Source organism: Eschscholzia californica, unplaced genomic scaffold, assembly GCF_041429995.1.
Source record: "Eschscholzia californica isolate CP2 unplaced genomic scaffold, dmEscCali1.0.p SCAF_4, whole genome shotgun sequence".
In the NCBI taxonomy this organism is placed as follows: Eukaryota; Viridiplantae; Streptophyta; class Magnoliopsida; order Ranunculales; family Papaveraceae; genus Eschscholzia; species Eschscholzia californica.
In genome coordinates this window covers 887,806-901,513 of record NW_028238461.1, presented here as the reverse complement: position 1 = coordinate 901,513, position 13,708 = coordinate 887,806, and the positions used below count along the sequence as shown (strand labels likewise).

The 13,708-nt window shown below is 35.8% G+C and overlaps 1 protein-coding gene across 1 annotated transcript; it reads left to right on the top strand.

Annotated features, from left to right (window-relative positions):
- The first annotated feature begins 3,066 nt into the window (after positions 1-3,066).
- LOC147541246 (kinesin-like protein KIN-7D, mitochondrial) lies at positions 3,067-13,577 on the top strand. Its single transcript, XM_086634072.1, has 25 exons — positions 3,067-3,964; positions 4,097-4,194; positions 4,399-4,488; positions 4,633-4,685; positions 5,383-5,448; positions 5,560-5,613; positions 5,798-5,857; positions 6,389-6,467; positions 6,572-6,639; positions 6,934-6,990; positions 7,080-7,184; positions 7,686-7,790; positions 7,968-8,075; positions 8,185-8,316; positions 8,513-8,695; positions 9,213-9,350; positions 9,605-9,745; positions 10,421-10,540; positions 10,637-10,687; positions 10,802-10,849; positions 11,373-11,516; positions 11,622-12,377; positions 12,528-12,660; positions 13,016-13,129; positions 13,222-13,577. Exons 1-24 carry the CDS (start codon positions 3,600-3,602, stop codon positions 13,099-13,101), a joined length of 3,240 nt encoding a protein of 1,079 aa, XP_086490198.1. The 5' UTR covers positions 3,067-3,599; the 3' UTR covers positions 13,102-13,129; positions 13,222-13,577.
- The last annotated feature ends 131 nt before the right edge of the window (positions 13,578-13,708 follow it).

Sequence of the window (13,708 nt, the reverse complement as noted above, 5' to 3'; positions counted from 1 at the left end):
CTAATCAAAAAAGTTTAAAATTAATTCAAGGTATTTATTTTGTTTTCCTTTTTTTTTTACAGGGTTTGAAGAAGGTGTATGTGACAACAACGCCGAACTGATACTCCAAACTTTGTAAACTCCCTTTTTTTCATGAACTGCAATTAATTTTAAACTTTTTTGATTAGTTATGTCTACAGACTCAAACACTTTCACCGATACGTAAACACCATGTTTTAGTATAGCTATAGGTGATCTTCGTCCGTTGTTGTTAGAGTTTGAGACTTTGAGTCAGGTTACCGTACAGAAGGGGCTCTTAATTCAGATTCTTCGAGTCAATTTAGATTTACACTTGAATTTCAGATATGAATCTAGAATAAGAAACAAACACTATTATCTTCTATGAATGTCGGTTATAGCAATAGTTTGGACTTTTTTTTGTTTGTTTGCAGCTTGACACAATATTTGAGATAATAGTATTTGTGCTGTCACACAAGGATCACCCCAAGTTCAAAAGACAAGGTGATACCTATTTGTCGAGCACACATTGACTCGGACCGAAGCCTTTCGTGGGTTTCAGTTTGTGTTGTCTTATTTGGGCAGTAGGCATGTACCCATCAAGGCCAACTTGGGAAAGTTGTGAAGCGTGGTAAGATGGAGTTTTTCGTTGATAAAAAGACCGTGAAATTAACTGCGATCATGATATATTATGGTGGTATTGTTAAAATTAATATCAATATGAATCTGCAGATTCATTCAAGGCGGTGTATGATGAGGATTGTCGATGTATCAGAGGCCATTCATGAGAGGAAAGCTATACATACATTTCAGCGTGGGGTTTCCCGACTCTTGGGACTCCAGGGCAGTGCAAGGCACCGAAGACTGTGTTTAGTTGTTTTATGCATTTGAAAGAACTGTCCGTGCCCCACGGGCACGGGTTACACCCTCGTATATATATATTTAAGTGCTCATAAATGTTCAAATGATGGTTCTTTTATGAGATTTGAGCTTGATGTTCTGACAGTTCATTTTTTCAGTCTTGTCAAAATTGTCATCTTTTGTATATGAGAATGCAACATTTTGAGGTTTTCCCATCACAAGTAGAACTAGTGAGTGAGTAGAGAGTGAGAAAGAAGACAAAGGATGTAGACAGAGAGAGAGGGTAGGAAGAATAGGAAGCAAAGTGCATGTGAAGCATGTGTAAGTACTAAAGTCTAGAATGGGACAGCTCCTCACGTTCTTCTTGGGGGCTAGACCTAAACCTAGATCTTATTCATCAGCACCCCTCTTTCCCCCTTGCCCTAATTCTCATCCCATCCACACATAACGTGAATGCCACTATATTATGTAATATACTTCTTTCTCCCTTTTCCAACATTATTACTATTCTACTTTATTTTATTTATTCCTTTGTCTCTTTATTGGTGGAATATTATTTTTATACTTACGATTTCGTACTACGACCCAGTTTCCTGCCACTTGCATGAAACTATATCGAAATTATTTATAAGTTAACGTGTGCAAACCCAACAGATTCCGTCTCTACTCGAAGATGAATCTGTCCAAGGAGTCCCAACTAATTTCTCTTTTTGGGCTTTGTCCATTTGCTTCTCTTTCCATATTTTCCGTTTCTGTCACATACTCATGTATGAGTTTGAAGTTTGACAGAGGTTCTTTTATAACTTAAACAATTATTATCATGGCAGTAGAAGCTAAGAAGTTTCTTCCTTAAGTAAGTTTTTTTTTTGTTGAGAGATTTGTGAAGTAAGTTGATGCTTGAATAATTAACTTCTAAAGGTATCTACTAGAGTTTGCATAACCCATTTACAAAAACACCTCATTGTTCACTATTGAACTTTAAAGCAACAAAGTTTATTGACTTACAACAAATGAAAAATTACTTCATTAGGTGTTGTTTTGTGTTTATAATATAAAAATGTATAATTGAATAGATAGAACCGATTAAATTTGCTACCTTGTTCGACTGAGGGACACATTGATCTAGAAGGTCCTATCAATGAGAGGACCTAACATACCACGAAAAAGGCTAGGGTTACTCATTGGATTACTTAGAGGATCACCAGTCTGTCATATAATTGGGGTGGCCTATACAAAAAGCAAATTTTGGTCCAAATTTCAAAGGCCACCTCAACTATATGAATATGAGTTGACTGACCATCCTCTAAGTAATCTAATGAATTACCCTAACATTTCCCAACAACTACTCAAATGAATGTGAAATCGTATTACATGACCCCATAATATTCATCTTTATATAGTTTCAGAAGATCTTTTTAAAATGTGCTTTCAGGACATTAAATTATGATATGTCCTTAATTCTTTTCTGTTTGTGAAATAGAAATCTCAAAATTCTACAACCAAAAACATAGAAAAATCCATCATTTGCTTTAATTATTTCTCTCTACTATTCACTTCTCTTAATATTTACAAATCAATCCGATTAATTAAGCCACATCCGTTGGATCCCATATTTAGGAACCGAAGTTATGAAAGCCGAAATTTCCATATCTATCACGTCCCCACTTCCGGGTTAATTTTTTAAAAAGTTGAGATTGAAAAAAAGCGCGGTAAAAGAATCTTTCACCCCAAAACCACACAAATTTAAAAAACTAACCACGCCGCCCACGTCAGCTCATTTTGACACGTCAGTATATCATTTAAACTATTATTATTAATAAATATATATTAAATTCACTTGAAAAATTAAAACTGACAATAAGAAAACTATTTTACTTTGATCTTTTCCAAACCCCTTCATCACGAGGTAAATTACTTTTTATCTTTCCCAAATAAGAACTAGTAAGGGTTATATTCTGTTCGACTCCTTAGTTTATGACAAACTTTCCTTTTAGCCCCTTATTTTTAATTAATTAATTTAAACCGTTAGTCAACTTTTATCATTGAGTTTTCATTTCCTAGATGGTTTTCATGTAAAAATTGATCTTCATTTGTTTTTTTTTTTGTCTCTTCTCTAACGCTTGACAAGTGGAAGTGGTTGTCGGAGATAAGTGAAGATTAATTTTTAGAGGAAGAGTATTATAAGAAACAAGACATTTTAGAGGAAGAGTACTAAAAGAAATGAAAAAACAAACAGTTAAATCAGACTGTCGGTTTCTGATTTAGAAGAAAGTCCACCGGTTTTGAATTAATATGAATCAGAGGGTTAAAAAGGAAGCTGGTCACAAATTAGGTGTCCGCAAAAAATAATTTGTCCAAACCAAAAAAAAAAATGAAATTTCATTTAAAAATCTTCACCTTTCTCTCTCAGTCAGAGTCTCTCTCTCTCTCTAGGTTTCTCTCTCTTGTTCTGTAATTCTGGCTTGTCTTGAAAATGAAGGAACTACCACCAATAATACCTTCTTCTTCTTAAACCTAATTTATTAAGCTTATTCATTTCTCTCTGAGATTTGTTGCTTGCTTTTGAACCCCACCTCTACTTCCTTGTTTATCTTCCTCTCTCTCCTTTCTCTTTGGAGCATGTGAAACAACTAGTACTACTACTACCCACATTCTCTCTCTCTCTAGGTTTCTTCTTCTTCTTCTTCTGTACGGAAGAAAGAAGAGACTTTAATCGGTTTTAATGGTGGATTAATCGATCAATGGCCGGTTCTTCATCGGGAAGAAAAAAAAGAAGTAACTCACCTCTCAGTAATAACAAAAAATCATCAACTTCTTCATACTCAACATCTTCATCTTCATCAATCATAATGAACGGGAAAAACACTATTCTTCCTAGGTCTTGTTCTTCATCATCTTCTTCATCACTTTACGGATCCGGTAATGGAATCGGCAATAGTGGATCTATGACTCCGATTCATGGACAAAATGATCCAATGTACAATGGATTAGTTGAGTATGGAAGTAATATTCCAATCGGTGGTGATGAACTCATTGGTCCTGAGACTATTGATACTTCTGCATCTGGTGATAGTATATCTGTTACTGTTAGATTTAGACCTTTGAGGTAAAGATATATAGATCTGGATGATTTTTTGTTAGATCTGTTACTTTTATGAGTTAATATTTGGGGATTTAGGGTTTCAGTAAGTTCATTTTGTTAATGAACTGATAAATTTGGGTTTTTTTTTGTTTGTAGTGAGAGGGAATTTCAACGTGGAGATGAAATTGCTTGGTATCCAGATGGTGATAAAATTGTTCGGAATGAACATAATCCAGCAATTGCTTATGCATTTGGTATTGCTTCTGAATTTATGATGCGATATCCAGAAATGTACCTAATTATTATGTTAATTTTCACTTAAACACACCGATATTAATGCAACTTGATACTTTGAACTGTGAAGTGAGATAGTTAATTTGAGTGTCTTTCCTATTTGGGTTCGATAGAGTGTTTGCTTAATTCCTTTTACACAAAGTTCATGAATTTTTGTGTTACAGATAAAGTATTTGGACCGTCGACAGTTTCACAAGATGTGTATGATGTTGCTGCTCGACCCGTTATTAAGTCGTCAATGGAGGGTGTAAATGGTACTATATCCTGCCTAAAGTGTCTATTTCAGACTTATTATACTTCCCAATTCGAAATGTCTATTTTAGTTGTACTGTGAAGCCCGATTGTTGCTATTAGTACTCAATCTAACCAAGTGGAATTATTCACGCTCGTTCTTGCAGGGACTGTTTTTGCATATGGTGTTACGAGTAGTGGGAAGACGCATACGATGCATGTAATTCCCTAAATCTACAACTTTTGATTTTGTCTCTGCAATTATCCTCTTGCTGAATGTTGAATCCTGAACATATCTGTTGGTACAAGTTTTAATGAATCTTAAATTAATAGCCCATTGAGTTGGTTTCTAGTCTTGAAATATCTATTGTACGATGAGTGACAATCAAAACTAATTATCCTACTTCATATAATATTTCTGAGATAACGAGCCATCTACTTGCTCCAAGCAACTGGTATAGCAATTTTTCTTTAGGAAAATGACAATGTGCGATCTAGTTTAGACGGATAAGTCTCTACAGAACCTAGCTACTATTCAGTCTCACACAAACAAGTCCGTGTAAAGACCAAAGATAGAAGCAGGGCCTATCCTAGCATTGGAGATGCCCAAAGTCGATTTAAGTTCGAATTTGATGCCCATTTCTGTGTAATAGATAATCGCATAATGTCTTCAATTCCTAGTTGTTGTAATAATATAGTTAAAGTTAAATATTGTTTCGACATAATTATGTACCTATAACTGAAGCATATGTGATGAATCTGATGATAAATGTACCTATGTTATGTTATTCTCTAAGTAACGATATAATAATTCAAAATCATGCATATCTAAAATTTCAACTGTAGATGTTTTTTCTTGTTTTGCAACTTGCAAGTCTATAATGGGTTTGATACCTTTTCGTTTAAAACTTTTGCAGGGAGACCAGAATTCTCCTGGTATTATACCACTGGCTATCAAGGACGTTTTTAGAATCATCCAAGATGTATGTCTTTCTGCTTTTAAGGAAATATCTTAATATCACACTTTAATTAATGCGGGTTTCTGGAGTCAGTGTATATCCATTGCTGACATAATTACACCGATCTCCTTGCAGACTCCAGGAAGAGAGTTCCTACTCCGCGTGTCTTATCTTGAAATTTATAATGAGGTTAGTAGTTCTACAAACTGAATGGTTTTATGTGAATTTACACAACTGGATAAGATCCCATCTGTTCCTTCTATTCAGACGCTTGATATTTTGAGCATTTGCATTTCATTGAAATTCGTCATTCCAGTGCTCCTTCAATAAAAATGATCGGTTGTGAAATTTTATTCTACCTTCCTTTTTCCAGGTGATAAATGACTTGCTTGACCCGACAGGACAAAACTTGCGCGTGAGAGAAGATTCACAGGTTTGAATCTTTATCTCCTTTACTCTCTTGCTACCATTAGTTCTATACATACCAATGTATGGATACCTTAAAGTAGCACATGCAGAATCACTATGACTAGAATATACGAAGATAGCTATTAAATTAGCATGAAATAGAAAATATTCGGCAGCTAGGCTTTTCATTAATCAAGAAAATAACTGTGAGTGCAATCTATAGCACTCGAGTGGCCGTAAGCCTGGCCGACCTACCAGAGTCTTGGGCTAAAAGACTTGTTAAGCAACTTATCTTCAAACCTGAAACGGATTAGGTATTTAGTTAAGTATAGACTCTACTTTAAATCTTAACAACAGATGGACTTTTAAACCATAGTAAGTTGTTGATCTGCCATTGACAATCAAAAAAGTGCTACTGCCCACATTGCTCCAGTGGCCACTCGGCTATGATAGTGGGCCCTGTGGTAGTTCGACACCTTTCTTTCTTTCGGAAGTCAATTGTACCTCTTCTGTTTGCTTTTCATTTCTCCTTCGATACTAATTGTCCAAGTTGCAGGGTACTTATGTTGAGGGCATAAAGGAGGAAGTTGTTTTATCTCCTGGGCATGCACTTTCGTTTATTGCAGCTGGAGAAGGTAGTTTATGAATATTTCTACTGTCGTCCTTAGTTTTTATATAATCTTTTGGTTAAGATTTCATTTTGGTATTTGGTTTCTAACCTCTTATGTGATGATTGCAGAGCATCGTCACGTGGGCTCAAATAACTTCAATCTATTTAGTAGCCGAAGTCATACCATTTTCACTATGGTAAGTTAGTTACAAATTTGACCCGTTCACAGTATCTTGTTTAGTATGCCCCAGTCTCTCCTTCATATTTGTCAAACAGATTTATGTTTTTACCGATTTCAGAAATCATAATTCACATGCGTCTTCTTATGAATTTGAGCACAAAATTTTGTTGTTTAGTTATTCACTCTTATGTTTTTTTTTTTTGCTTTCATCAAGCGGTTTCTTTTCTGCTTCTATTTTCTGTAAATTTACTTTTATTTTTGTGTATATCGATTCCTTTCTTTAATCCTATTCCCTTGTATATTACTGCAGATGATTGAAAGTAGTGCCCGAGGCGACGAATATGATGGAGTGATATTCTCTCAACTTGTATGTTAACATCTTTCACTAGTTAGAACCCTGAATTGTCCTCCCACTTGTCGTCCCCTTCACTAATTTGTTTCATTTTGTTGTTGTAGAATTTGATTGATTTAGCAGGGTCCGAGAGTTCAAAAACTGAAACAACCGGGCTCAGGAGAAAAGAAGGAGCTTATATAAACAAAAGTCTGTTAACCCTTGGAACTGTGAGTTACAACTCTTGTATACTAAGATGAAATTTTGCTTATACAGTCATACCCTACTTTTGCTAAATTACCTCCAGCTGTATTCGTGGAAACAAATGCACCTTATACCCTTTTGATACGTAATATTTGGCTTTAAGTTGAAAGTGCTGCATAATATTTATGCACATGTCTCGATTTCAATAATTTGAAGTTTGTGACATAGATCTTGGATTGTGATTTCATCTGCGCCTGTCATTCTCAAAGATTTATAACTAGACTCCACAGGTTCTTTTTTGTTTTGTGGGCATTTCTAGCTATTGAGGTTCTTTTTGTTTTTCTTGTTTTTCCTTTTTATCTCTAGCATAGTCACAATTCACGGTTGTACTGTTAGAAACTTCATTAAGGAATTCATGAGTTACGAGGTCATAGATTGGCTTTGCACCAAATTGTTAAATTGTGAATTAATATTCATTTGTTATCAAAGATCAAGAGCATGTATTGATATCAGTTTGAAATGTGAAGGTAATTGGCAAGCTGAGCGAGGGGAAAGCTTATCATGTCCCGTATCGTGATTCTAAGCTCACTCGTCTTCTGCAATCTTCATTGAGTGGCCATGGGCATGTTTCGGTAAGTTCAGAAATGTTTCAAACGTGAATTTTGTACTCGCGTACATGGAAGTACATATTTTGGTTGTTCATACTGCAAAATTGATCTTCGCAGATTGCAAAGATAATTTAGTTATGTTATATATAGCTTCATATCTTCAACTGCAACGAACAATACTAAGTTAAGGATCTTTTACAGCTCATATGCACAGTCACTCCTGCATCAAGTAATATGGAGGAAACTCACAACACATTAAAGTTCGCAAGCAGGGCAAAACGAGTAGAAATTTTGGCTTCCCGTAACACGGTAAATATCATTTATTATTTAGTTTGTATTATGGTTCTCGACAAAAAGTGTTCACAAGTCATGTAGGTAGGGGATTAAGTTAACAGTTGCTGGAATTTTGATTTTTCAGATTATTGATGAGAAGTCCTTGATTAAAAAGTATCAAAGGGAAATCATGAGCCTCAAACAAGAACTTGACCAGATAAAGAAGGGAGTGGTTGTAGGTGTCAGTCATGAGGAGATCATGAGCTTGAAGCAACAGGTTTTTTTTATACTATATTTTCAACTTCTCTCTGCATATGGATATATATATATATATAACTTCTCTTTGTTTTTTATATGTACCAATAATTATTTGGTTTCATTTGTTTTATAAAGCAAGGTGTCAGTCTTTGAAGCAAATAATTTTTTTTAGTTTATGGCATTGAACACTTTTTTCTCTGCTTTTCTTTTAATAGTTAGAACTGGGTCAAGTGAAAATGCAATCGAGATTAGAGGAAGAAGAGGAAGCAAAAGCAGCTCTCATGAGCAGGATTCAAAGGCTAACCAAGCTTATACTTGTTTCCACGAAGAATTCCATTCCTGGATGCTTGAGTGACCCCCCGAGTCATCAACAGCCTCTTTCTCTCTGTGAAGATGATGTAAGTTTACACTGAAAAAATCTATCTAGAAATTTCTCTGGGAAAGAGTCTTTGTTCTCTATGTTTTACCAATTTTGCAGTTTTGAGCTTCCAAGAGGCATATAATTTTGCTAACCTGTTAGTTTGAAGTAACTTTTTTGTAGTTCTTCAGGCCTCAGGGTAGTAGTATATAAAGTTACACCAGCGAAAAAATCATAACGGCATTTATCTAGAAAACAGTTAAAAACTTAAGATGATTTGCACCAAAAGACTTCCTGTGACTTATATTACGGTAGTTCTAAATTGTTCAGTTTTGCCGAAGAAACTCTTATTCTTAAATGTTTGTCAATGTCTCCATTGTCTGCTTCTCTCATATATTGCCATTGGATACCAATTCCTGCCGCTGGATACCAATTCCTGAACATTCATGCATCCTATTGAAGTTTGTCTCATGTTCCATTTCCTACGTGCCTGTTTAAATCATTAGATATATAATATATTATTGTATATTATTGATCTTATGATTGTTTGCTCTCAGAAACTTGTCTTGCAAGAGGGTTCCCCGGTGCTTGTAGAGAGCGAGAACCAGAATTCCTCACCTTCTGCTCTGTCAGTTCCATCAGAAGGCGAATCAAATCAAGTGGGGGAACTTATCGGTGGTTCTATGCTGTCAATAGTATGTTTACTATCCTCTTATATCCAGTTTATGTAATCATTATAGGGTAAATTGTAATGGCCTGGGCTCTGCTGGAGTGACAAATCCAACAGTGAAGGCAATGCACAAATCGAAGTAGCTTCTCGTGATACTACCTGATGCAGAAAATCATCAATCATTGACTCATTGTGCTTTAGCCATTGCGGTTGAGATATATAAAATCTTAGTCTACTTTTAACAATTCTAATACTCTTGTCTTTCTTGTGGTATTTTAGGCTGGAATGACAATGTCAGACCAGATGGATTTACTAGTTGAACAGTCTAAAATGCTTGCTGGAGAGATTGCTTTTAGCTCAAGTACTCTGAAGCGCTTGATGGAGCACTCTGCAAGTGACCCCGATGGAATGCAGACACAGGTGCAAGTTCCTCTTTCAATCTAAAGTCTAAACATTTCACTTTGCCTAAAGAAGTGGTTGTACTTTTGCTAGCAGGTTTTAAATTTCTTGTTTTAATAAATGATGCTTCTGTATTTTGATTGCTGGTAAATGATATTCCGGCAATATTATCCTGTGTCGGCTATATAAATTCTGAGGTTGCTTATCCATCAAGTTAACCACTAATAGCCTATTTGACGGTGCCCATCATTAGTACACTCCGAATTTCCAATATATGAGCAAAGTACCATGTAAGTTAAATGAAATTTCCCTTCGGGGCGTATCTGCATATATATGTATGTCACGGCTAATACAGTTTGAGAAACCCATAGTCCTGGCTTTTACCATAAAATCTTCCTTGGCATGCTTCCTTGATACAGCTTCTTACTGAGGGTCTGGTACTGGTTTCTTGGTACATATAGGATGTTTTTAGTTGGTTATTTGCTTATAGCTCAAATGTCTTAGATAGTTTGTCTAATTGGGTATATTTTCAAGATTAATATTGATTAGAATAGATTTATGTTCTAACCAATAATTGTTTACTGCTTGTGATGTTTATGTTATTATGTTACTGTATTAATATTACCTCACTATGCGCATGAATTATGTGGTTCATACATCTGCTTTACAGTTAGCCTTACATTTTCTAATATGCAGATTAAGAACTTGGAATCTGAAATTCAAGAAAAGAAGAGGCATATGATGGTCTTAGAGAAGCGTATCAATGAGTGCGGCGAGGCTTCAGTTAGTAGTGCTTCAATTTCTGACATGCAGCAGGTGGCTTGCTCTTCTACTTCATTTCGTTTACTTAAATTTGAATATATTATTGTTCTCTGCATTTCTGCAACTAACTTAATAACTTTACCTATGCAGACAATTATGAAGTTGACGAGTCAGTGCAGTGAGAAGGATTTTGAGCTAGAGGTGACTGATTTTAACTCCAAATCTGATTGCTTTCTGTGATATAAAATAGTGATCAGTATAATGCACTTACTACTGTCATAAGCTTAACTTCAAACTCTTTGGGCTATAATGCAGCTAAGATCGGCAGACAACCACATTCTCCAGGATCAGCTGCAGGATAAGGTAATTCAACCATGATACTTTCTTTTCGCTTTATGATTGTCTTTATTTCTACTGGTGATTAGTGAATACTTCAAATACTAATAGTTGTGTAGGATTTAGTTATTAGACCTCTATTGCCCTTCAATTGGTCGGTACTACTGAGCACACTATTAACATAAAAAGCTGTCAACGGTTGGCAGCCCAAGTGGTTCCAAGGTGTTGACATAAACTCCAGAAATCCCTGGAGGTCTCAGGTTCAAATCCCTGAGAAGGTGGAATCTTTGGTTATTTGATTTGGGATTATTAGGGTGTAAATAATGTATTGGGCTTTAGGCCATTATCTTGTTGGGCTATAGGCCCGGTCCTGTTTCAGTTTGAGTGGCCAGTTATTGAGCGTATCACATCTTTGATGTATCAATGCCAAATGTAACGACATACGTTGATCGTAGTCGACTTCCAAAAAAAAAAAAAAAAACATAAAAAGCTCTTGTACTCGAAAATCGCTCCATTTTTTGTTTAACTAGCTTTTTTCTTTCATTTACAGTGTTCCGAGAATAAGGAGTTGCAAGACAGAGTATTCCTACTGGAACAGCAATTGGCATCCGTCATGAGTGATAAATCACCTTTAGCTTCTGATCATGTATCTGAAGAATATATTGATGAGTTGAGAAAGAAAATTCAGTCTCAGGTCAGTGTCAGTTTCCACAATCTGCTTTCATCTGAATGCACAGTGAGATTAAAAAACCTCTAATTCTTTATCGACTTCTACAACTGATTTTGCTATATGTAACAGGAGATGCAGAACGAGAAACTAAGCCTAGAACACATTCAGCTTATAGAAGAGAACAGTGGATTACGTGTACAGAATCAGAAGTTGGCTGAAGAAGCTTCTTATGCGAAGGAGTTGGCGTCAGCTGCTGCTGTTGAACTTAAAAATTTGGCGGGTGAAGTCACCAAGCTTTCAATACAGAATGCAAGACAAGCAAAAGAACTATTAGCTGCAGAAGAATCAGCTTACTCTAGAAGCTCTGGTATTCATGGTGGTAATGGTTTAGCACGAAAGTATTCAGAAAGCAAGAATGACAGCACAAAGCTTGGAAGAAAAGGCCGACTCTCTAGCAGGGGTAATGAACATCCCGGAGCAGTATATGATGATGCTGAGTATCGGAGTCTTGATCCAAACGACTTTAAGATGGAGTTACAGGCTAGAAAACAAAGAGAAGCAGCTCTTGAAGCAGCTTTGGCAGAAAAAGAAATGGTGGAAGAAGAATATAAGAAGAATATTGATGAGTGTAAGCAAAGAGAAGCAGAGCTCGAAAACGAGTTAGCAAGCATGTGGGTGCTTGTTGCAAAGTTAAAGAAAGAGGCAGAAAAAGTAGCAGAGAAGAGTACCGATGAAAGATCACGCGAGGAAATAGACCTCGAAGATGATCCTAAAACAAATGAGATCCAAGATGCCGAGACTACTTCTACAGAAATTCAAGTCTCAGATAGTACAAAACCGGTTCATGATGGGTCAGAGCTAGAACCATTTGTTGTTCGGTTGAAGGTAAAATTGAATGTAGCTTCATCTTCTGATTTTTGCAGATTTCTTATTCTTGCGGGTTTGGTTTTCAAGAGTCTCCTCACAAGTCCTGATTTTTTTGATACTTGATCGAGCGAGGTAATAATTCTTCCTAATTGATTTCATTGCATTCAGGCTCGCATGCAAGAGATGAAGGAAAAGAAGCTCGAAGTCATAGGGCATGAGGATACAAATAGTACTCATGTGTGTAAAGTATGCTTCGAAGCACCAACTGCAACACTTCTTCTCCCATGTCGGCATTTCTGCTGTAAGTGATCATTATTTTCCTCCCAAAACTATGATCATTGATTGCGCAGATCTAAATAACTACACCTTCAATATCAGGTGCATCTGAAATCGTAAAGCGAACTCTAGAATTAGATATGATTTTCTACTGTTTCCACATATGTAGAGAAAACTGCACGTTCTAGAGGGATGGTGACTCGTCTTTCAGAAAAACCAGAACATGCGCATTAATTTTCTACATTTCCTGGTGACTTCATTCGTAGCACAATAAAACACATACATATAACCATACAGATAAATGATTCATTTCAACCAGTTTTTTTTTTTTTTTTTTTATGTTATAATGACTTTACTGTGTATTGTGTACTCTTCTGCAGTGTGTAAGCCTTGTTCACTTGCTTGTTCCGAGTGCCCACTTTGTCGAACAAGTATTTCAGACAGGATCTTTGCTTTTCCTTCTTGAAAAAGCATAATGTGTCCTTTTGATAAAGGTTTGTTCCAGACAGTTATCTTTTAACAACAAACTTTTCAAGGAGAGAAGAGAAGAATCAAACTTTTGACACAGTTATTTTATTTTATGCAGGTGGGTCATCAATTTCATCGGTCATAAACCAACTTGTTTGTAGTTTCCCATGTATTATTGGGTTCAATTCTTTCATTAAATCGGCCTGTACGTAGCTCAATTTATATCGGTATTTCATGTTCTCTTTCTCTCTCTACTTGGAGGATTGTAAAATAAAAGACAACACAAAAGTAATTAAAAGAAGAGGAGAGATGAAGAATGGTGGAGAGGCTAAGAGGAACTTCTGAAATTTGAATGGCAGATTTAGCATTGTGTTTATATATAACCCGGAAAAGTTTTGTATGTTTTCCTTTTTAGTTACATTGTTATGTACAGAAGAATGACAATGAAAGCTTCAAACATCAAGCATTTGATTATACTCGCCTTTGCGTTTTCTTCATTTACTATTGTTACCATTTTGTTTTGAGACATATTGGATGCATAGTTTTTTTTTTTTGATGAAGGTATTGGATGCATAGTTTATACACCAACCGTGATATTCTGTCAG